The 23,031-nt window shown below is 43.7% G+C and overlaps 1 protein-coding gene across 3 annotated transcripts; it reads left to right on the top strand.

Annotated features, from left to right (window-relative positions):
• The first annotated feature begins 540 nt into the window (after nucleotides 1-540).
• On the top strand, nucleotides 541-22,794 carry Mlkl (mixed lineage kinase domain like pseudokinase). Of its 3 annotated transcripts, none has more exons than XM_027406032.2 (12): nucleotides 541-686; nucleotides 920-1,060; nucleotides 5,756-6,188; nucleotides 10,485-10,558; nucleotides 13,797-13,977; nucleotides 14,404-14,501; nucleotides 16,922-17,057; nucleotides 17,573-17,654; nucleotides 19,209-19,360; nucleotides 20,163-20,212; nucleotides 20,490-20,630; nucleotides 22,160-22,794. In XM_027406032.2, the coding sequence occupies exons 3-12, from the start codon at nucleotides 5,758-5,760 to the stop codon at nucleotides 22,267-22,269; spliced, it is 1,455 nt and encodes a 484-aa protein (XP_027261833.1). In that variant the 5' UTR covers nucleotides 541-686; nucleotides 920-1,060; nucleotides 5,756-5,757; the 3' UTR covers nucleotides 22,270-22,794. The 3 variants fall into 3 exon arrangements, with proteins under 3 accessions (XP_027261833.1, XP_027261834.1, XP_027261832.1); XM_027406033.2 differs by adding an exon at nucleotides 3,301-3,487 and having other exon boundaries at nucleotides 637-1,060; XM_027406031.2 differs by having other exon boundaries at nucleotides 638-1,060.
• Nucleotides 22,795-23,031: the final 237 nt, after the last annotated feature.

The following is a 23,031-nucleotide window of genomic DNA, read 5'->3' as shown; positions in this document are numbered from 1 at the left end:
ACTAACTGGAGGTATAACTGACTTTAATAAAACTCAACTTGAACTGTAACAAAGTTTTGAGATGACGTTAGAGAAAAAAAGAAATTACTTCCCCCTACTTGGGTAGCCTCCTATACCCTTACCCTCCTTCCACCACTCCCCACCCCCTGCCCCAGGATTATCCAGCACAAAGCACATGTAAGAAGTATCCTCCATACTTCTAGGATTTATTCCCATTTTTATTTATTTACTGTGTTTGGTGTGCATGTGGGGGGGGGTGCATTTGCGTGCCAGGGCCTTCGCACATGTGGAGGTCAGAGGACAACTTGGAGGAGTGAGTTCTCTGCTTCCACCTTAACTGAGGTCATCAGGCTCACTGAGCCATCCCATCTGCTTGACTTTTTTATTTTATTTTATTTTTATTTTACTGAACTTCCAGGACATCCCATACAATGGTTATCAGGGTTCCCTGTAACCTTATTCTTTCAATCCCTAAATTCGAGGCTCCAAGCAGTGGGCCTGGGAGTACTCTGAGTTGCTATTTAATGGATTTGGGGAAAGGACCAGAGCCGGGTAGGAGCTTCCGCTGAGAGCTGTCCAGAAAGAGGGTGTAGGAAGTTGGCACATCACCAGCAGAAGTCTCGCAGGAACCTGGAGGAGGAGTGTCAACCAGGCACGGGCTTCCGGAGGAGAACGCTGTCCAACAGGTTGGTCGGGAGGACAACTCTGCGGCATTGGTTGAGTCGGCCGGGCTTTGACTTTCGGCGGGAACAGCGGCCTGTGTGGAGTCCTTCGTGAACACCGGGAGCGCAGAGGCTGAACCCGAGGGAAGAGGCTCTAGAGCCCCGGGACCTGCTCCCGCCTGGCGTGTGTTCTCAGCTAGGCAGAAGACCGTGGTCCGGGAGCAGCGGGGCACTAATCCTACTGCAATTGCTCATAGGATAGAGGGGGCGATCGCCGACCCCATCCCCCTCGCCCGGGACCACGAGGGTGATCCGGCAGGGTCCAGTGAGCCGGGAGTGGTGGCTAGAGGAAGCGACAGAACTACAGAATCACAGATTGGACTTCCTGGAACTCAGGGGTGAGTTGCTTTCGATTCTCTGGCTCTATTGGAGGGGCTGTCTGTCTGCTAAGATCTCTGCCAAAGCAGGACCGAATGGAGGAATGGGATTTGAGGAGGGGCAAAGGGTGGGGATCTGGCACAGGTGCTGAAGTTTTAAGAGTAAGTGGTAGGCAGTAGGACTGTCTATTTCCAGGGCAGAAGATTCGGGTTGTTTTTGCTTTGTTTGTTTTGTTATTTTGCTTTTTTGTTTTTTGAGACAGTGTTTCTCTGTATAGTTCTGGCTGTCTTAGAACTTGCTTTGTAGACTAGGCTGGCCTGGAACTCTCAGAAATTTGCCTGCCTCAGCCTCTCGAGTGCTGAGATTCAAGGCATGCACTACCACCACCGCCCAACTGGATTCCAGTGCCTTTTCTAAGGCTCATTTCATGCAAGGGTGAAGCAATCTGATGTAATGTTTGTAAAGGGGTTTGTGACTTTTTTTTTTTTTTTTTTTTTTTTTTTTTTTTTTTGAGACAGGGTTTCTCTGTGTAGCTTTGGAGCCTATCCTGGCACTCACTGTGGAGACCAGGCTGGCCTTGAACTCACAGAGATCCTCCTGCCTCTTCCTCCCAAGTGCTGGGATTAAAGGCATGGGCCACAATGCCTGGCAGATTTTTTTTTTTTTTAGACTCTTTATTTATTTTATTGAGACAATGTCTCACTGTGTAGCTATGGCTGGCCTGGACCCACTGTGTGCTCCAGGCTGGCCCTGAATTCCTACAGGCATCTGTCTGTGCCTCCCAAGTACTGAATTTAAGTTGTGAGCCCCAAACCCAGATACGTCTGATATTTTTAATGGAGGAGGAGGACTTAGAGTAAATTAATATTGTTACTACTACTTCCAGATTTTTCACCTTTACTCCCATATGTCCATGAAAGAGTCCTGAAGACATATGCTTGGCATCTGGGAATGGCTGGGCCCCGAGATCTATTGATTTTCTTTAAGAGTACCCTAACAGGCTGGAGCAGTGGCTTAGATGTCAAAGAGTACCTGTGCCTCCTGCTCAGTTTAGTGGAATCCTGTGGACTAGGAAAACAAAACCTGTGGATTGCCAATACTTAGTTTCAGTTTGACAATTTGGTTTCGTTTTTTGATTCATGTTTTAAAAGCAGATGGGGGTTCTGGGGAATTATTTTCTCCAAGTTGTTATCTGATCTGTGAGTGGATTTATTCCTTTCTTTCATGAGTGTATGTGTGTGTGCCCCACATGTGTGCAGGTGCCTGTGGGGCTCAGATCCCCTGGAGACTGAGTTGCTGGTAGTTGTGAGCTGACCAACATGGGTGCTAGGAACCATTTCAGGTCCTCTGCAAGAGCAGTAAGTGTTCCTAACTATTGAGCTATCTCATCTAGTCCCCAAGATAACTCTTTTCTGTTGTTTTAAATTTTGACAAGGTAGTTCTTGACCTGTTTCACTAGGCCATTGAGAAGATTGCTATGATTTTAAGTATTTTTGAGAGTTGGAGACATGGCTCAGCAGTTAAGAACATTGGCTGCTCTCCCAGAACCTAGGTTTGATTCCTACCAAGCACATGGTAGCCAACAACCTTCTGTAACTCCACTTCCAGAGGATCTGACACCCAAGGGCACTGCATATATGTGGTACACAGACATACATGCAAGCAAAACACCCATATACATAAAATAAAAATAAACGAACTTTAAAAACTTAATGATTTATTTATTTTTGTTTATATTTTATGTTCACTGGTATTTTCTTTGCATGTATATTTGTGTGAGAGTATCAGATTCCCTGGAACTGGAGGTACAGACAGTTGTGAGCTGCCATGTGGGTGCTGGGAATTGAACTCAGGACCCCTGGAAGAACAGCCAGTGCTCTTAACCACTGAGCCAACTCTCCAGCCCAAAATAAATAAATCTAAAAAAATTTAAAGTGCTTTTGAAGCCAGGCATAGTGGTGCATGCCTTTAATTGCAGCATTTAGGATGCAAAGGCATGAGAATCTCTGTAAGTTGGAGGCCAGCCTGATCTACTTGCTAAATTCTAGGACTACATAGGGAGATCCTGCCTCAAAAACAAAAACAAAAATTCCTTCTGGGTCTGTTTCTGGGCTTTGAACTCATTTGAACAGCATCTTCATGAATTGCAGATGAGGATGGAACTGTGTTTCTGAAGCACTTAGCATGTTGTAAGTGAAAAGATTTATTGCTATGGCAATTCTCATTCATTCTGGACTCTTGTTTCCTTTGGTTCAAGTAGAGCATGATTCAAAACTGGCTTCAACAAGAAGGGAGGCTGAGTGACTAGAGAGATGACTCAGCAGCTAAGAGCACTGCCTGCTCTTCCAGAGGACCCAGGTTCAATTCCCAGCACCCACAAGGCAGCTCACAACCATCTGTAAATCTAATCCCAAAGAGCTGATGGTGCCATCTTCTGGCCATCAAAGGTACTTCATGCACATGATACATAGACAGGCAAAATCCTGTACACATTAAAAAAAAATAAAAATAAAGATCAGGAAAGATAGAAGAAGGAAGGTTGAAACCTGTAGATAGAGGTGACATAGATTTCAGCATCAGTTTAAACTAGTGGCTCGATGTTGTCATCAATTCAGAATCTTCTGTTTTTCTATCATTCTTATGTGAGCTTCATTATAAGCTGTAGGATAAGGCTCTGTGGCTTTTCACTTGTATGCATAGAAAGAGAGAGGGAGACAGGTGGGGGGGAAACATTTGGCTTCCTGGGCTCTCTCAGGAGTGAGGCCCTTACTCAGCAAACATTCTCTCCACCCAGCTTGGCCCAGGTGCCCAGTTGCTTTTTATTTTTTAAGATTTATTTTATTTTCAGTGTATGAGTGTTATGCATGTATATGCAACACAGGGAAAGACATGAAAAAAAAACAAAAAACTTGAGACTGACAGATCTCACACTATAGTCCATGCTGGCCTCAAACTCACAGAAACCCTCCAGTCTTAGCCTCCCAGAGTTGATTTCCATTGCCTAGGCCAACTGTAGTTAAGGTGGTGAATCAGGACTGGGAGTGTTCCTTTGGCAGACATGTTGTATTTGGTCTATGTAATGTTTGACTGCACACTTTTAAAAAATGTGTGTATGTGTGTGAAGTGAATATCTGTATGCATGTGGTGTGAGGTACATAAGTGTGGGGTACACAAGGTCAGATGCCTTCCTGATCACTTTCCACTTTATTTTCTACATATTTGTTTGTTTGTTTGTTTGTTTGGTGTGTGTGTGTGTGTGTGTGTGTGTGTGTGTGTGTGTGTGTGTGATCAGGCCTTCCAGAGCCAGAGTTACAGATATGCACCACCACATCTGGAACTCTACATTGGTGTTGGGGGTCCAAACTCAGCCCTTCGGGTTTGTTCAGCAAGCACTTTATAGACTGAAAGGAAGCACTCTTGGGCTTGCTTGCAAGATTTACAATCAAGATGTCTGACATCAAAGTCCAGATGCCTGGCTGCTCATTAGAAACCGAGAGATCTTTTATCCTTGCAGAACAGCGGGTGTCAATTTGCTGAGTTAACGTCTCCATATTTTCAGACGGAGCCCGAGTGGTTTCCCATGAGCCCAAGGGCCAGTTTGTGTCTTTTTCCTACAAGATTTGAAGAAAGGATGTGAATGACTGGACTCTTCTATCCGTTAAAAAAACAGCAAGGTACCGGGATAATAAAACACAAGAGTGGAGAGGTCAAGGTCGTTCTGAGCTACATAGCAAGAGCCTGTCTCAAAACAAAACCAAAATGGAGAAGTGAAAGATAAACTAAAAGGAAGCTTTTCCGGTCTATTTTTCTTTTTTAGATTTGTCATATTATTTCTTGTGTGTGAATGTTTTGTATGTATGTATACATGTATGCATGCATGTGCATCGTGTGTGCCTGGTGCCTGCAGAGATCAGAAGAGGACATTGAATCTCCTCTGCAAGAGCAGCATGTACTCTTAACCACTGAGCCATCTCCCAGCCCCAGGAGCTTCTCTTCAAGCTGTGCCCAGGATCATTCACACTCAGAGCCTCAGCCGATGCTGACCAAACACTACCGCTGAGCTATAATTTCAGTTTTGAATTTTTTTTGGAGACAGGAGGTAGCTGGGACTGGCTTTGAACTTGTGGTCCTTCTGTCTCAGCTTCCTGGGTGCTGGTATTTCAGCACTACTTGTTTGAGTTGCCCACTTGGCCCTGGAGGTATTTCCAATACCTCAAAAGGACATCTGTGTTAAGATAGGCTATATAATATGACCAAAATACCCTAAAATATAATGGCTTCCAGACAACTGAAACTGCATCTTCAATCGCAGTTCATAGCAGAAATCCTGGTAAAAATGTCAGTTTTCCTCCAAGCAATTATTCAGGAACCCAGGATCTTTAGGGTACCAGTATCCCTGAGACCTTATTTGTAAACCTGTCTCATCCTAAAGTAGCACAAATCCCATCCACTCGAAACCCATATTTAGGTGCTAATCACATAGCCTCACCGAGTTGCAAACGGCTGAAGATATAGTGCAAGCTGACCAATGCGTCCCAGTTCAAGCTCCGTTACAAGGACAGAATAGATTTGACAGACAGCAAGCTGTCTCTACCTTACATGATGGAGGGATCCCCTTTCTAGCACTGAGATCATAGATACCCTTGACCCTCAATTAGCCGAGTAATAAATACACTGGGGATTGTGGGATTTCATTCAATCTATGGGTCTTTCAGGTATGGATAAATTGGGACAGATCATCGCCTTAGGCGATCTCATCTATAAAAAGTGTGAAGAGATGAAGTACTGCCGGAAACAATGCAAACGTCTAGGGAAACGCATACAAGGTCTGCTACAGCCTCTCCAGAGGCTCAAGACCCAAGGAGTGGACAACCTGCCAGATGACATAATTGCTGCCCTGGGCCGTTTTGAGGCTGTCCTGGAGGAGGCGAGGCAGCAGATAGAAAAGTTCAGCCATAAGTCCAATTTGTGGAAGTTTGTGACTTCGGGCAATGACAAGATACTTTTCCTTGAAGTGAATGAGAAGCTGGGAGATGTCTGGGAGGAGCTATTGCTCCTGCTCCAGGTTGATCAACGGAACTCTGCTCCAAATGTCAGCCAAAGGGCATCCTGGCTACAGGAAGATCAACAGGATGCAGAGGAGGATAGGTGAGTATTCCAAAAGATGAGAAAGAATAAGTTGGGGATGGAGTGGAGGAACAAATGGGATCAGGGAGCATCTTAGCCTCACTTTGATTTGCCAAAGGAGAGGAATGATGGAGGAATTTGAACAGTTGTGTATACTTGCGACTTAGAAGTCCTACTGTATGATAGAGGCTGGTAAAATCTGGTGAAGCCCTTATGGAAGGGGGGACACATTGTTACCTGTCTCCTTGGCTTCTCCATTCACTCTTTGATGTAATATCTGGAATCCAAATTCATATCTTACAGCCTTAGCTTATATGGGACTCTTGCTTAAAGTGAAGATTGTCCAATAAAAGAATTTAATAAAGCAAACTAAGAGAACATGTATTGGGTACAGCATGCATGGCACTGTTCTAAACCTTAGGGATACAGCACAGAACAAAACAGATAACATTTCTGACCTCATGGAATGTAAAGTCTGCTGATAGAAAGCTAATTTTCTCTAAAGCCCATGAAAGCCACTATGTAGAGTGGTGATACACAATGATTCAGAAAGAACAGACAAGACAGACATTTGAATGGACACCTTGACCAAGGAGAAGGAGCTAGCCATGCAGAAACAAGAATGCCCTTGTGGTAGAATTGCAGGAAGGAGACCCTAACTGAACTATTGTGTTTCAAGCTTTTGCTTGTGCCACATCCACTAAACAAGCCATCTAGCAAAGCTCAGCATGAAGAGACAAAGGCATACATTTTGCTCTCTATGTTGCTATGGCTGTGTATAGCTACTTCCTGGAAGTCAATAACTAGAGCCAATAATTCAACCTACCTGAGAATCAGAAAGGAAGCAGGAATGAGTTAGGAGACCACATTATGGGTAGATGAGTTAACAATATCTTGAACTAGAATGGCCCTCCTTGAACATCACAGAGGGTGAGGCTCTAAAGAAGTGAGACATGGGCTACGCTGGAGGTAGAGTGCAAGAGTTGAGCCTAGGCCTGTTGATGAAGTTTCTGTCCCACCTGGTTCTACAGCTGTTTAGCCCCAAATAAACACACAGAGGCTTATATTAATTATAAACTGTTTGGCTGATGGCTCAGGCTTCTTATTGACTATCTCTCTTAATTATTAACCCATAATTATTAATCTATGCATTTCTACATGGCCTTATCTTACCAGAGAATGTTCCAGCATGTTATTCTTTTATCAGCTACATAGCATCTCTCTTGTGGCTTCCCTCTCTCTCCTCTCCCCAGAATTCTCCTGGTGCTATATCCCTGCCTATTCTTCCTGCCTGGCTACTGGCCAATCAGTGTTTTATTCATCAACCAATAATAGAAACATATATACAGAAGGACATCCCCCATCATAGGTCACCAGGAGAGGACAGATAAGGGAAACATGGAAACAATTATGACCTTCTTAGACTTATGATGACCCAGAGATATGAACCCCAAATGTGGTTAGCTAAAAGATAAGAGGTTTGTAGGAAAGGAAGCTGATACAAGATTAACTTTTTGTCAGGCAAATTACAGGCTGATTGCCAAAGATAGCCTTCATGAGGCCTTTTAGTGACAGATCACTAGTAGAGTTCCCACAATAGCATCGTGTGACTTAGCCTGGCATAGCCCGTGTGCCAAGGGGTGTAGAGGAGTGAACGAGGGAGGACTATAAATGTATCCTAGAGCAGCAAGGGTGGAGGAGGGGTTATCAACTCTGTCTGAGAGGGAGATGCTGGGGGAATGACCTGCATTCTTTGATAGAGAAAGCACAGAAGAGTCTGTAAACCCAATAGTAAGAGTTGGGTAGAGAGAAGGGAGCAAGGAGATGTGTCGACTTGACACGACCTCCAGTCATCTGGGAAGAAGGACCCTCAACTGAGAAAATGCTTCATCACATTAGCCTGTAGAAAGTCTGTGAAGAATTTTTTTCATAAATGATTGAGGACCCAATCCATTGTGAGCAGGGCCACCCCTGGGTTGGTGGTCCTGGGTTGTACAAAAAAGCAAGTGGAGCAAGTCATGGAAAGTACACCAGTCGGTAAGCTGTGTTCCTCCATGGTCTTGGCTGCAGTTCCTGCCTCCAGGCTCCTACCTTGAGCCCCTTGCCCTGACTTCCCTGAATGAGAGACTGTAGTAGGTAACTAATAAACGAGAAACACTTTCCTCCTCAAGTTACTCCTGGTCATGATGTTTGTCACAGTAACAGTGAGCAAACTAGGACAGAGGAACACATAGATACCTTTTAGATGCTTGAGCTCAGACAAGCAACTGGCCTATTGCTTTGATATGGGGCGGCGGGGGGGGGGGGGTGATCCATGCCCAAGTAAACAGGAGACATCTAAGTGGGGCAAGTGAGGAGGGTCTTAAGCAAATGAGTTCTTTTTTGTAATAAGAGAAACTAAGATATCTGTAACCCAGTCATCACCGACCATCAAACAGAAAGAAAATTAGAAATCAGGGAGGATGGGTGTTATGGTAGAATAAAAATGTTGACTTGACTAGAGGGCAGGATTGGCTTCCAAATTTTCTAATCATCAGAAAATGCTGGTTCACCTCTTTGAGGTGACAGGAACAATGTGGAAGTCATTACCTGGAAGACAGGAAGGACTTCCTGCTCTGCCCTTTAGGTTTCTGTATGGGTGATACAGTCACATGGTATCACATTCAAAAGAGTTTTAGAAGGTCCAGAATAGCTGGGTATAGAAGTGTATGTCTTTAATCTCAGTACTTGAGAGGCTGAGGCAGGGGGAATCTCTGTGAGTTCAAGACCATCCTGGTCTACATAATTAGTTTCAGGACAGCCAAAGCTACATAGTGAGACTCTTTCTGGAGGGGGAGGGAGGCCCAACATAAGGAGTTAATCTCCCCATAATCCTTGATCTCAAGGGAATTCTTTTACATCTCAGACACACTCTCGCTTTGTACCATCTTCTCCTAGTCCTCTGGATATTAACATGTACATTTTCTGATTCTTCTTCTCAATAGATAATCTAGAGTATTCTTCCAAATAAATTTCCATAGACTTCTCTCATATTCCTTGGTATACATGGACCAGATATATTGAACATGTAAATTATATCCAGTTGTTCACTGTTATAATTTCACAGTGAGCATCTTTGTATGATAGTCCCAGTAGTGGAATTGATGAGTTAAAGGCAATGAATGTTTTTAATTTTGATAGAGATTGCTAAATTGCCATCTACAGAGGCTATATATTTTATCAAGCACAGATTTAAAAAAAAAAACAAAAAAACATTGTTTTCTAGTTTTTTCCCATTAGAGACTAAAGATCTCAAATCCATAGAACTCCTCAGTCCTAGGCAAACTGAGATGGTGAGAATTTATGCAGAATATAATGTATTTATGCTGTAAATAAAAAGGCACTGACCAGGACAAGAGAGATGGCTTAGCTGTTAAGAGCACTTCCTGCTCTTCCAGACGACCCAAGTTTGGTTCCCAGAATCCATGTTGGGCAGTTCACAGCTGCCTGTAACTCTAGTTCTAGGGGATCAAAAAAAAACCTCTTCTGACCTACTCAGACATACACATGCTTGGCATACATTCACGCAGACACATGCACACTTATGCATAAATAAAAAATAAATCTTCAAGCACTAGCAGTTCAGTGTTTTATAGAAATAAGTTTATTTCTCATTTAAGCAAAGTACATGAGACCCTGCAAGATGCCTCCTCGGTGGGATACTTTGAGTAGTCTTGCACTTCTTTGTTGATACAAATTTCCCACTCCCAAAGTGGCTAGGTTGGGACCTTGGACAGAGTCAATAAAATACTTCACTGAAAAGCTTCCCAACAGCAGTTTAAGAGAGGAAAGAGTTACCAGGGTTCATAAATTCAAAGTGTTTTCTAGCATCATAGCAGGAAAGGAATGGAGCAGTTCTCTGGCAGTGGAAGTATGTAGCCGAGGCTCCTCACATCATGGTAGACTAGGAGGCAGAAAAAGCAGGCCAGACTCACCCACAGTGACTCACTGCTCAACCTTCTGAGGGCTCCACTGCCTTCAAAATAGTGCCACTCACTGGGGACCAATGCTCAAATCACGAGCCTGTGGGGACAGTCCAGATTGAAAACACATCTCTTTCACTTACTTTCTTGACCACGTAGGTCCACACAGCTAAGCTTTCAGGGTATCTCCTATGTGTTTGAAAATAGAAAGATGAATATTAACAGTTGTATTTCCTACCAATGATTATTTAGAGTTTAAAAATCTGTCACCTTGGTGGTTTTCATTAGCATTTTGGTTTTGATGCACATATAGTTTGTGTTTTGCACTTACATGTGTTGCCCCTTTTTCATGCAGAAATGACCCTACCCTAGCTATCTTGAAGAATATAAGTATTGGCATGGAAGAAATCAAGGAAATTCTGAAACGACGTAAGTTGCCGAGTTCCTTGTTGCAGTGAATGCTCCCAAATAAGAAGTCACCTGTTTGTTAGGAACTCCAGCCTCTCTACGACTGCCCTGCTCCACTTTCTCTGCTGGGTAGCACTGGAAGCAGCTCACAGGTTTGGGGATGTGGCCACAGTTTACCCAGGCTTTTATCTGTGAAGTAGCATTTGACCAGCAAGAAACCATAGCATTTTACTAAATAGGCCAGGCCTGGTGACGCATGCCTTTAATCCCAGCACTTTGGAGGCAGAGGCATTTCTGACTTCGAGTGAGTCTGCTCTACATAGTGAGTACCAGAACAGCTAGGGCTACACAGTGAAACCCTATCTCAAAACACAAAATAAAAATAACTTTTAAAAAGAGTGGTAAAGTAAGTATACTAATAATTTATTTCCTCCATGAATAGCATCTACATCCATCAAGTTTCTGTTACAGTAACAAATACCCAAGGTAGTAGCTTAGAGAGAGATATAGTGGGCTGGAGAGATAGCTCAGAGGTTAAGAACACTGATTGCTCTTCTAGAGGTCCTGAGTTCAATTCCCAGCAACCACATGGGGTGGCTCACAACCATCTTGAATGAGATCTGGTGCCCTCTGCTGGCGTGCAGGGCATATGCAGATAGAGACTGTATACTTCATAAATAAAATCTTAAAAAAAAAAAATCTTTAAAAAAAAAGGAAGAGAGAGAGGTAGTTTACTTAGGCGTACAGTTTTGAAGATATGCAGTCCATGATTGGTTATTAGCCCCATTGTTTTTGAGTCTGTGGCAGGGCAGCTTATCAGGTAGACACATGGGATGAAGCATAAACACTCATCTGATGGACAAGAAGCAAAAGAAGACAGAATGGGGAAGAGAGTGGGGTCCCACTATTAGTCCCCATCTTAAAGTTTCCACCAACCTCCCAATAGCACCACCCTGGGGACTGAGCTTTTAACACATGGGCCTTTGGGGACATCCAAACTGTAGCAGCATCAAAGCTTCAATTCATTTACTGATTGTCCATAAGAAATTCAAATCAAGGACTTTGGAGAGGGCTCAGTGGGTACAGCGCTTGCTGCACAAGCATGAGGACCTGCTTGGATCCCCAGCATCTCTGTAAAAAGCCAGGCAGGATGGCATATACCTGGAATCTCAACACTGGAAGGAGGAGACAGTATCTCTAGGGCTCACTGGCCAGCCAGTCAGCAAGCTACAAAGTGAGTGAGAGATCTTTTCTCAAAGCTAAGGTGAATGGGAGCTGGAGAGGTGGCTTATCAGTTAAAAATGCTCACTACTCTTGCAGAGGACCCAGATTCAGTTCCAGTGCCAGCCGGCCATAAGGTGGCTCACAGTCACCTGTAGCTCCAGTTCCAGGGAATGTGATGACTTCTTGGGGCTTTCTCAGGCCCTGCATATGGTGTACATACAGACATGCAGGTACACAGTCATGCACATAAAATAAAAATAAATAAAAATTAAAAAAATACAAAAGGTGACAAGCAATAGAGAAAGACACTTAGATTTCCACCTCTGACCTCCACATACATGAGTACAGACATGAATACCTGCACAGGTACGCACACTGTGTGCACATACAAACACACACACACAAGAAATTTGAATAAAATTTAAGGTGCTCATTTGTATACTCACTCATTCAATAAAACTATAAAAATTTTGCTTTATTCCAGAGACTGTATTCAAAGGTAGCTGACACTGGCTGCCAGAAGCTCATGCCTTAGTGGTAAAGGAGAAGAGATGACAGAGGGACAGTGTAAACGTGTTGTATGGCATTTCTTGTGGGACTGTATGTTCCTATGTGTGCCCGTGTATGCACGTGCTCATGGGATCCAGAGGTCAAACTCAAGTATTATTCCTCCAGAGCCATCTATTTTGTTTTTGAGACAGTCTCTCACAGAGGGCTCATCAATTAGTCTAAACTTTCTGGCCACCAAACTCCAGGGATTCACTTATCTCCACCTCCCTAGTGTTGGGGTTACAAGTACATATACCACCCTGCCCATCTTTTACATGGATTCTAGAGATCTGACCCAGTTTCTCACACTTCTGTGGCAACACTTTACTGACTGAGTTATCTCCCTTGCCTTCCTTGGAAATCTATTTCTATTACCTTAGATGGAGATGGAAAAGATATTGTCTTAATTTCTCTTGCTGTGATAAAACATCAGGACCAAAAGGAAGTTGGGGGTGGCGTTTACTACTCTCAAGTCACACTCCATCATTAAGAGAAATCAAGACAGGAATTCAAAACAGGAACCTAGAGGCAGAAACCAAAGCAGACAGAAGTGATAGAGGGCTGCTGCCTACTGGCTTGCTCCTCATAGCTCTCTCAGCCTGCTTTCTGATAACACCCAGGACCACCAGTCCAGGAGTGGCACTGCCTACTGTTAGCTGGACCTTCCCACATCAATCATAAAACAAGAAAATGTACCATAAGCAAATCTGGTGCAAACATTTTCTCAACTGAGGTTCCTTCTTCCAAAATGACTGTAGCTTGTGTCAAGTTGGCATAAAACTAGCTGGCACTCAGACAAAAGTATGGTTCAATTCCATGTTGGTGAACCAAAGTATTATCATTACTTTCAGGAGAATGGGTGAGAAGGTACTGGTGGGAGTATAGGTGATCTTGGGCACTTGAATAACCTAAAAGCTTCCCACAATTGCATGAGCAAGAACTTGAGAAAGTTGGATCACTGGTCTCCTCCACAAGAGTCTTCTCTCAACCAGCAAGGGTTTACTATGCAGAGACTTCTGTGAGTCCAGTATGTTTCTTGAGCTTCCTCAGCCTTGCAAGTTTCCTGTGAGCTTCAGGAACTTCTGAGGAAGAAAATGTATCAATCCAGGAGGAAACACAACTGCCAGCAGTATAGTTACTGAACTTGAACTGTGTCTTTAGTTGATCTGAAATCATTCAACATGATGCCAGGTACCTAGCACCAAGCTGTGTGGCAACAGAAGTAAGGAGAACTCTGAGGTGAGAGAGGCTTGCATTAAAACTGGAAAGACAGGTAAGATTGGAAAAGGAGACCAGGGACATAGCTCAATGGTAGAACATGTAACTCAGACGTAGAGGACCCTCTACCCTGAGTTGGGTCCACCAGAAGCTCCAGCCAGGACCAGTTTTGGTTCATGGTGTGAAGCCTCCCCCTTACATCACAAAGAGGCCACTTCCCTTACAAAACCTTCTTAGCAGACTGACTTTTTATCTCCTTCTGTCTCAGGCTCACTGACACCCACACAGGAGATCCCACAGGAGCAAATCAAGGAGATTAGGAAGGAGCATCTTCTCAGATCTCCATGGACCTTACTGAAGAACAATAACCTCAGCACACTTTACAGAGGAGAGTACCACAGATCTCCAGTTACCATCAAAGTATTCAACAAACCCCAAAATGGCAGTGGGTAAGCTGTAGTATGTGACCCATCTGTATCAACCCTTATTCTCTATAACTTCTCAAGGAGAAAGGTATATTCTCTCCATTATTAAACAAGGGAAATCGGGCTCTAAAAGGTTAAGTGGCACCTATCACAGTTTTTTTTCAGGATATTCACTAAAATAAAATGTGACTAGTAATAAAAACCTGACATCTTAGTTTGCCATATAAGTCACAAAAAATACAATTCTATCAAATACCAGAAAGAAATGAACAAATCCTATTATTCTTATCACCGATGCTTAGGGACTAATTCTGCTTCTGGGAAGTTAGGCTGGTAGCCAAGCCCATTGATGACTCTGCGATTCCGATGGTGTCTCAAGCCCATCCTATAGTATATATTCTTTGAGGGACCTTAGAGTCCAAATGCTAATTTCTCCTTTCACTCTCCTAGAATAGTGAGGGACATCTTCAATAACGAGATCAGAGCCATGAAGAAATTTGACTCTCCCAATATCTTACGTATATTTGGGATCTGCATTGATGAAACAGGTAAGAAGGCTTCTGGGACTGGTCAAGTTTTTGGCTGCTTAGAAGATGCTGTCTATGTTTTAATGTGTTACTTTTTTTGAGCTTTAAAGAGAAGTTATTATAGATTCATAGGTGAGCACTTAAGAGGTTAGAAAGAGAGTTGTGTTAGCCAGGCAGTAGGGGTGCACACCTTTAATCCCAGCACTAGGAGGCAGAGGCAGGCAAATCTCTGTGAGTTCGACACCAGCCTGGTCTACAAAGCCACAGAGAAACCCTGTCTTGAAAAACAAAACAAAAGAAAGAGAGAGAGAGAGAGAGAGAGAGAGAGAGAGAGAGAGAGAGAGATGTGCTGTTCAAGTTAGGCATGGAGGTCCGTCACATGGTGGACAATCAGACAGCCACACGATGGGCAAACAGCCACATTGTGGGGAGGAGAACTTTAGAGACAGTAAAAAAGTTCAAGTGCCAGAGGAAGTGTACTTCAGCTGTGGCCAGCATCCTGAAGAAAGAAAGACAAAAGAGAAGGAAAAAATGACCATGAGTTAGGCCTTAGAAAGGTGGTCAGGCCCCGCAGAGTGTTACATTCTTTTTTTGTTTGTTTGTTTGTTTGTTTGTTTTGTTTTTCAAGACAGGGTTTCTCTGTGGCTTTGGAGGCTGTCCTGGAACTAGCTCTTGTAGTCCAGGCTAGTCTCGAACTCACAGTGATTCACCTGCCTCTGCATCCCGAGTGCTGGGATTAAAGGCGTGTGCCACCACCGCCCGGCGAGTGGTACATTCTTAAGGGCAGCTCATAGGGTAGTGGTGAGGGCTGAAGAGTTAGACAGACTCCCTGATGGGCACACAGACCGGGAACAGGGGCCATGACTAGGTAAAAGATGACAAAGTTCTAAGATGGCTAGCTCCTTCCTCATTTTCCTGACCTGAGACAAAAGCCTAAAAAAACAGGCTTGGCAGGCTTTTTTTCTCCTACCAGTAGGGCACAGGTGCACTCACTCTGCACTCTCACCCCCAACCCTGGTTTAAAGACTGGATTTTCAGACTCCCAAATCCAATCTCTGATTAGCAGGGAGAGGAGGTCTTTCTGTATGCTTGCTCTCTCTCTCTCTCTCTCTCTCTCCCTCTCTCTCTCTCTCTCTCTCTCTCTCTCTCTCTCTGTGTGTGTGTGTGTGTGTGTGTGTGTGTGCGCGTGTGTGTATGCACACATCCTCGCTCCTAACGAAAGCCTTCCCTTGCTGATTCTGTCTACTGTGTTTGAGATTTTTGCCACTGCTGCCTGTCTCACTCAAGACTTTTCCTGCCCTTTAATTCTCTGACAGAGAAAAAAAAAAAACATCAAAACCCCTCGATGGTAATAGTGAGGTTATTACCGATGTTCATTATTTTCTGTGTTCCAAGATATAAGATCCCATCTTCTTTGAACTAATGCAGCTATGCCTCCTACTGCCTATCCATTGAGAACCCAGAGGTTCCTTGTTGAGATGCTAGCCTGAGTCAAGGGTATGTTTTGTTTCCTTTCTCTCTTTCTTTTCTTTTCTTTTCTTTTTTTTCTTTTTGTTTATTGTTTTTAGATAAGTTCTAATTAAGTAGCACTGGTAGCTTGTACTTGCTTTGTTGACCAGGCTGGCCTTGAACTCACAGAGATCTGCCTGCCTCTGCCTCCTGAGTACTGTGATCAATACAGCCCCCCCCTTTTTTTTTACCATTTTTAAATTTAAATTAGAGACAAGCCTGCTTCACATGTCAATCCCAGCTCCCTCTCCCTCCCCTCCGCCTCTGGCCCCCACCAATCCCCACTCCATCCCCTCTCCGCTCCCCAGGGAGGGTGAGGCCCTCCACGGGGGATCCCCAAATTCTGTCATATCATCCAGGGCAGGGCCTAGGCCATCCCCCATGTGTCCAGGCTGAGACAGCATCTCTCCACGTGGAATGACAGCCCCTTATTTTTTAATGTGACTCTAATTGTTTCTTATCCTTCAGCTAAAACCAAGTGTTAACGTGGCTACGTTTTCTCTCACAGTATGGACTTCCCTGCTGTTCAGTTTTGCTGTTGTTGCCTAGAAAGAGGACAGCAATAACTCCCCTTCTGGAAATTACTCCACAGCCTAAGCCCAACCTAATCTTTGTGTATTATGTAGAAGGGACTGGTTGAAGAGAGTTAGGCTAGAAGTCAAGGTCCCAAGGTTAGAGTTCAGAAATGAAAGAAATAACACATCCAAGGTGAATAAGCCACCCCAGCCATCACCTAAGAAAATTAGTGTCACTAAAGATTCTTTCAGAATGAGATTTTGTATTTTAAAATCAGGTTGGTTTTAGACTGGGGGAGAAATGGGGCTCACTTCAGAGCAGAATGTATCTCTATAAGAAGAAGCTGAGAAGGGATTTGTGGCTGTGGGAGTCAAGAGTCAGGCTGGATCTTCATGGTGTCTACTTCTTTTCCATAGTGAAGCCCACTGAATTCTCCATTGTCATGGAGTACTGTGAACATGGAACCCTGAGGGAACTGCTGGATAAAGAAAAGAATCTCACATTTAATGAACGCATCTTCCTAGTCCTGGGAGCAGCTAAAGGTTTATACAGGTACCAGAGTAGTTAAACGGGCACCACAAAGAACTGGAGGAGTCTAGCCAGGTGGTGTTGATGCACGCCATTAATCCCAGCACTTGGAAGGCAGAGACAAACAGGCAGATCTCTGTGAGTTCGAGGCCAGCCTGGTCTACAGAGTGAGTTCCAGGACAGCCAGGGATACACAGAGAAACCTTGTCTCGAATTGAGAGAGAGAGAGAGAGAGAGAGAGAGAGAGAGAGAGAGAGAGAGAGAGAGAGAGAGAGAGAGAGAGAGAAAGTACTTGAAGAGTCGGTCCAAACTACTGATGATCTCAGAGGTGATGGGAGAACGGGCCAGAAGCCCCTCATGGTTTCCCTTCTTTTCACTGTTACACTGCTGACTCTGGTTCTGGGCAGGTGCATTTTTCTGGGTTATCCACAGATAGCCAGCCACCCACATGAAAGGCAGGGTACTAGCCAGCCTCACCATCCCATTAAACACTGTTTATACCAAGATCATTAATATACCCTACCCTTGGTTGTCATCAGGCTACACCACACGGAAACACCTCAACTGCACAAAAACATCAGCAGCTCGAGCTTCCTGGTGGCTGGAGGCTACCACGTAAAGGTGAGCACATCCTCTGAGGCCCCTTGGGTCAGTCGGAGCTTTGTTATGGTTTGCCGCTATTGCAGAAAGGCTGGGCCTTCTTACTTCTCTCCTAGATTTAGAATTGAGTGCACCTCTTCTGCTTGCACAGCTTTCTGGGTGCCCACCAGAGAACAGATTAAACTTTATCTCCCACTCTGATGTGCCCACCTTCCTCCCACCCCCCCAGAGAAGGAATAAGCTAAGAGCCATTTTTCTTAGATGAATAGACACCACTTCTACATCACAGCAATACCTACCAGGAGATCTGCTTATGTCCAACTAGGCATTCAGATTGTCATGGGCCACACTTGTCATTCGAGGATCTCACAGGAAGTACACCTCAATAGCAGCATAAACTCCTTCTCTCCAGTGGGAGTCCTCACATTCATCCAGGAGATACTGGCTTTGCTAAAGAAAGAGATTCCCATTAAGTGGGTATGGGGCCATCCAGATTTAGAAGTCTCAAGATTTATAAGAGTCAATATGTCTACAGACATACCTTTCAATGACTGCAAGGGATAAGCTAGTTCCCATGTATAATGGTTGCTATAAAGTATAGCATGCCTATTAGGTATTTATGGTCCTCCAGCCCCCTACCCCAAAGCAATTTGTATATCAGCAATCATTTTTATAATTAGGTTACTAAAAGGCATATGTTGACATTCTACCTGTAACAGAGCTGAAAATCAACCATAACTTGTTTCATTTGCTCAGAGGAAAAAAGGGGTTTGTTAACTCATTGTCAAAACCCCTAAAACTGTAGAAGAATGTTTTGTTTGTCATCTATAGATACTTTTCTCTCTTTTTAAAAAAAAATTTAGGGGCTGGAGACTTGGTTCAGTGATAAAGAACACTGGCTGCTCTTCCAGAGGACCTGAGTTTAATTCCCAGTGACCACATGGCAGCTCACAAGCATCTGTAATAAGATCTGGTGCCATCTTCTGGCCTGTAGAGAAACATGCAGACAGAACACTGTATATAAAATAAATAAATAAATCCTTTTAAAAAACCTATACACTTAATAAATAAAAGTTTTTTTAAATTTTTTAATGACAGAAATAAAAATACAACTAAAACTGAAGCTTCTGGAAGAACCATATGATCTTGCCCATCTTTTCTTTAAATTAATTTTTATTTAAATTTAAGAACAATCTTATTTACATACCAATCCCAGTTCCCTCTCTCTCCCAGCCTCCCATCCATCATCCTACTACCCCCATCCACTCTTCAGGGAGGGTGAGGTCTCCCGTGGGGAATCATCAAAGTCTGTCACATCATTTGGGGCAGGGCCTAGGCCCTCCCCCATGTATCTAGGCTAAGACAGTATCCCTCCATAGGGATTGGGCTCCCAAAGCCCATTTGTGCACCAGGGATAAATACTGGTTCCACTGCCAGAGGCCTCATAGACTGTACAGGCCCCACAACTGACACCCATATTCAGGGGACCTGGTTTGGCTTTATTCAGGTTCCTTCTACCCCTCACCCCAGAGCTTGCTGTTTCAACATCTACCTCTAACTCATATTTCTGTCTAGCTTGCAGGATTTGAATTAAGTAAAACACAGGCTTCCATCAGTGGGGAGACAAAAACCACTAAAGGAGAGAAAATCTATTCATCACCGTATACCTCTCCTCAGAGACTGGAAAATCTGCATTGTAAATATGAAAAACAAGATGAAATATATAGGTATTGTGCATGTTCTTGTACAGATTCTAACTCAGGCAGAAAGGACAGGACAGTACCCAATGAACGCCTCCTCTGAGGATGAGTGGAGGTCATAGCTTTGATCTAGAACAGGGTATGGTGGGGTATTGCCTAGAGACAGGTAGAATTTTCTGAAATGACTGAAGGGGCATGGAAAAAGAAATGCATTACATGCTTGGTTTCTTGGATTTATCTTTAAAACTTTTAAAGATTTATTTCTTATTTTATGTGTATTGAGTGTTACACTTGTATGTATATGTACCGTGTGCATATGCAATGCCCACGGAGGCTAGAAAAGAGCATCTGATCCCCTGGAACTAGAATTACAGATATCTGTGGATTGCCATATGGGTGCTAGGATCAGAACCCAGGCCAGCAAGTGCTCTTAACCATTGCCATCTGTGCAGCCCACTCTTTCCTTTTTTTATTTTTTAATCTCTCTCTCTCTCTCTCTCTCTCTCTCTCTCTCTCTCTCTTTCTCTCTCTCTCTCACTCTGCGCGTGCGCGTGTGTGTGTGTGTGTGTGTGTGTGTGTGTGTGTGTGTGTGTGTGTGTGTGTCTGTGTCTGTGTCTGTGTCTGTGATGTGTGTGGAAGAGTGGCTTGCACATGCCATGGTACATATATGAAGTCCAGAGAACAAATTTTGGGGTCATTTCTCTCCTTCCACCTCTGTGCAGCTTCTGGAGGTCAAATTCAACGAGGATGCCACTGCAAGTTCTTTGTGCACTCTGTCAGCCCTTGATTTTTTTTTTTTTTTTTTTTTTTTTTTTTTTTTTTTTTTTAGCTTTGGAATTGTACTCTGGGAAATTGCCACTGGAAAGATCCCATTTGAAGGTAAAGAACATGAAGGCTGTCTCTGCTGGGGGCCGTGGTTGGGTCCTCTTCTGGGAGATCAGAAATCCCCCATTAGTGCTGTCCTTGCCACTCACTCCTCTGATGCAGGGATTACCTGAATTGATTAGTGGAGTCATTAGAAGCTCTTTGTTTCTTTTTCTTTATTTTGTTTTTTCTCCATGTTTGAAGTCCTTCATTCTAATCCTAACTATCAATACCCAGAAAGAAGCATGTGAGTAGCATTTCTAAGCTTCCCATCCTATCCTTTCCATGGCAGGCTGTAATTCTAAGAAGATCTACGAGCTGGTAGCTGAGGGCCGGAAGCAAGAGCCAGTGGGTGAAGATTGCCCCAAGCTATTGAAGGAGATCATTGATGAGTGTCGGTCCTATGAGCCCTCCCAACGGCCCTCTGTGGATGGTAGGATTCTTTCTGGCATAAAGAATGCAAGTCTCATGTTTAGTTCACAAATGTGAAGGTTTCTTTCATTCTTTTTTCTTTTATACTCCAAAAAAAGTAGTTCACACCCACAGGTAATTCTGCCCTTCCGGGGACATTTAATAATATCCGAAAACATTTTTGGTTGTTGCAATTCAGGGAAAAGGGAGGCAGGGTGTGTATTCTTAGCATCTAATGACTAGAGGTATAGTTTAGTGGTACAGTGCTTGCCTAGTATATGAAAGCCCTAGGTTCACAGCCCCCAACACAAACACAAAAGCTTAACATGAAGCTCTCCAGTGTACATGGCATCTCTCAACGACTAAGAATGATGCAACGAAGATGTCAGCAATGTAGGCCTTCACAGCCTGGAAGCAGGTTTTCTCCAGCCTGTTCTTTCCATCATCCCTCCCTCTCTTTCTTTGTCCATTCATTTCTGCTTTCCTCCCTTCCTTCTTCATTCCTTTTTTTTCAGCATCCTTGGGATTATTTCTTTACTTAGAATTTTTTTTTAGACGGGATCTCACTATGCAGCTCTGGCTATCCTGGAACTCACTATGTAGACTGAACTGGCCTTGGCCTTGAACTCACAGAGATCCACCTGCCTCTGTCTCCCAAGTGTTAGTTAGAATTAAAGGTGTGGTGGCTTATTTACTTATTTGAGTGTATGTGTGTGATATGTCCTGAAGAGGGCATCAGCTGTCCTCTATCCATCACCTGTTGAGGGCTGAGCTGGTCCAAGGCTTTCCCTGAGGGCCTGATGTATGGAGAAGGAAAACAGTTCCTTCTGTGAAACCAGGAATATGCTTGATAGAGTGGGTAATGGCCTATGACCTGGGCCTGGGGAGAGCTGAGGTTTCAGATTCTAAGAACCCAACTCTTCCTGCTGTACAGGGCTATGGTTATCAGTCCCAAACTGCTGTGTACTTAGTCTATTATAGTCTTGAGATATCCCTGTTTATGCTGACTTTGTCCTATGTCTCCCCTGGAAATAACATGTAAGATGCTGTACTACTTAATAAGCTTACTTAGCATAAGACATAGCTTAGGCAAGACCTCCCATCCCCAAACTTTCATATCTTCTCTATCTTCTATTTTTCTTGTCATCTGATCTCCCTGTCCTCTCTCTCAGGACCCTGTCACTGAAGAATGACCTGCTGGTCCAGGTCACCCGCTTTTTCTTTTTGAGGCAGGATCTGTTCCTGAACCTGGGGGCTTCATTTTCTCAGCCAGCCTGGAAGCCATAAAGCTCCATTAATCCTTTTGGCTCTGACCCCCTCAGAGTTGGGGTTACAAGTGTGCCAGGATTATAGGCATGCACTGCCATGTCTCATTTGGGATTTGGGTTTTCATAAATGACATTTTAGAGGCATGTGTGTAGATGGTACCAGCCAGACCCAGCAAACACAGTTTCTGTTTGTATGTATTGTCCGCTGTAGATAGGTATTTGTGTTTCTAGCCTGGCTGTCAGTAACCTGCTCTTGTCTCACTTTCTGTTCATTCATTCATAGCAATCTTAGAGAGACTGTCTGCAAGTAAAACTGAATTGTGTATTCAAACCTCATCTGAAGACTCCCTGGACAAGAAGCTGGAAGAAGCCGGGCATGGTGCAGGTCTTTAATCCCAGTACTCAGGAGGCAGAGGCAGGCGGATCTCTGTGAGTTTAAGAACAGCCTGGTCTCAAGAGCTAGTTCCAGAACAGCCTCCAAAGCCACAGAGAAACCCTGCCACGAAAAACAAAAAACAAAAAACAACAACAACCAAACAAACAAACAAAAAAGCTGGAAGAGGAACAAACTGGACATTCGTCTTTTATATATGTTAGTATCAAATTTTGCTAGGTTCTAAATTCTTTTTTTTTTAAATGGGGTCTCACCATTAGTCCCAGCTAGCTTGGAACTTGATATATAGAATAGACTAGGCACGAACTCAAAGAAATCTTCCAGTTTTGCCTCTTGAATGCTGGGAATATGGGCATGGGCCACCACACCTGGCAAAGTTCTCATTTGTTACAAATAGAAAACAGGGGCTGGAGAGACGCCTCAGAGGTTAAGAGCACTGGCTGCTCTTCCAGAGGACCTGAGTTCAATTCCCAGCAACCACATGGTGGCTCACAACCATCCGTTATGAGATCTGGTGCCCTCTTCTGGTGTGCAGATATACATGGAAGCAGAATGTTGTATACATAATAAATAAATAAAATCTTTAAAAAAAAGTGTCTGAGTTAAAAAAAAAACAACAAATAGAAAACAATTCCACTGGGGCTGGAGAGATTGCTCAACAGTTAGGAGCACTGGCTGCTCTTCCAGCACCCACATGGCAGTTCATAACCGTCTGTAACTCCTGTTCCAGAGAATCTGACACCTCATGTATATATAAAGGT

The sequence above is a fragment of the Cricetulus griseus genome, chromosome 3, assembly GCF_003668045.3.
Source record: "Cricetulus griseus strain 17A/GY chromosome 3, alternate assembly CriGri-PICRH-1.0, whole genome shotgun sequence".
NCBI lineage: Eukaryota > Metazoa > Chordata > Mammalia > Rodentia > Cricetidae > Cricetulus > Cricetulus griseus.
This window is presented reverse-complemented; position numbering and strand designations above follow the sequence as displayed.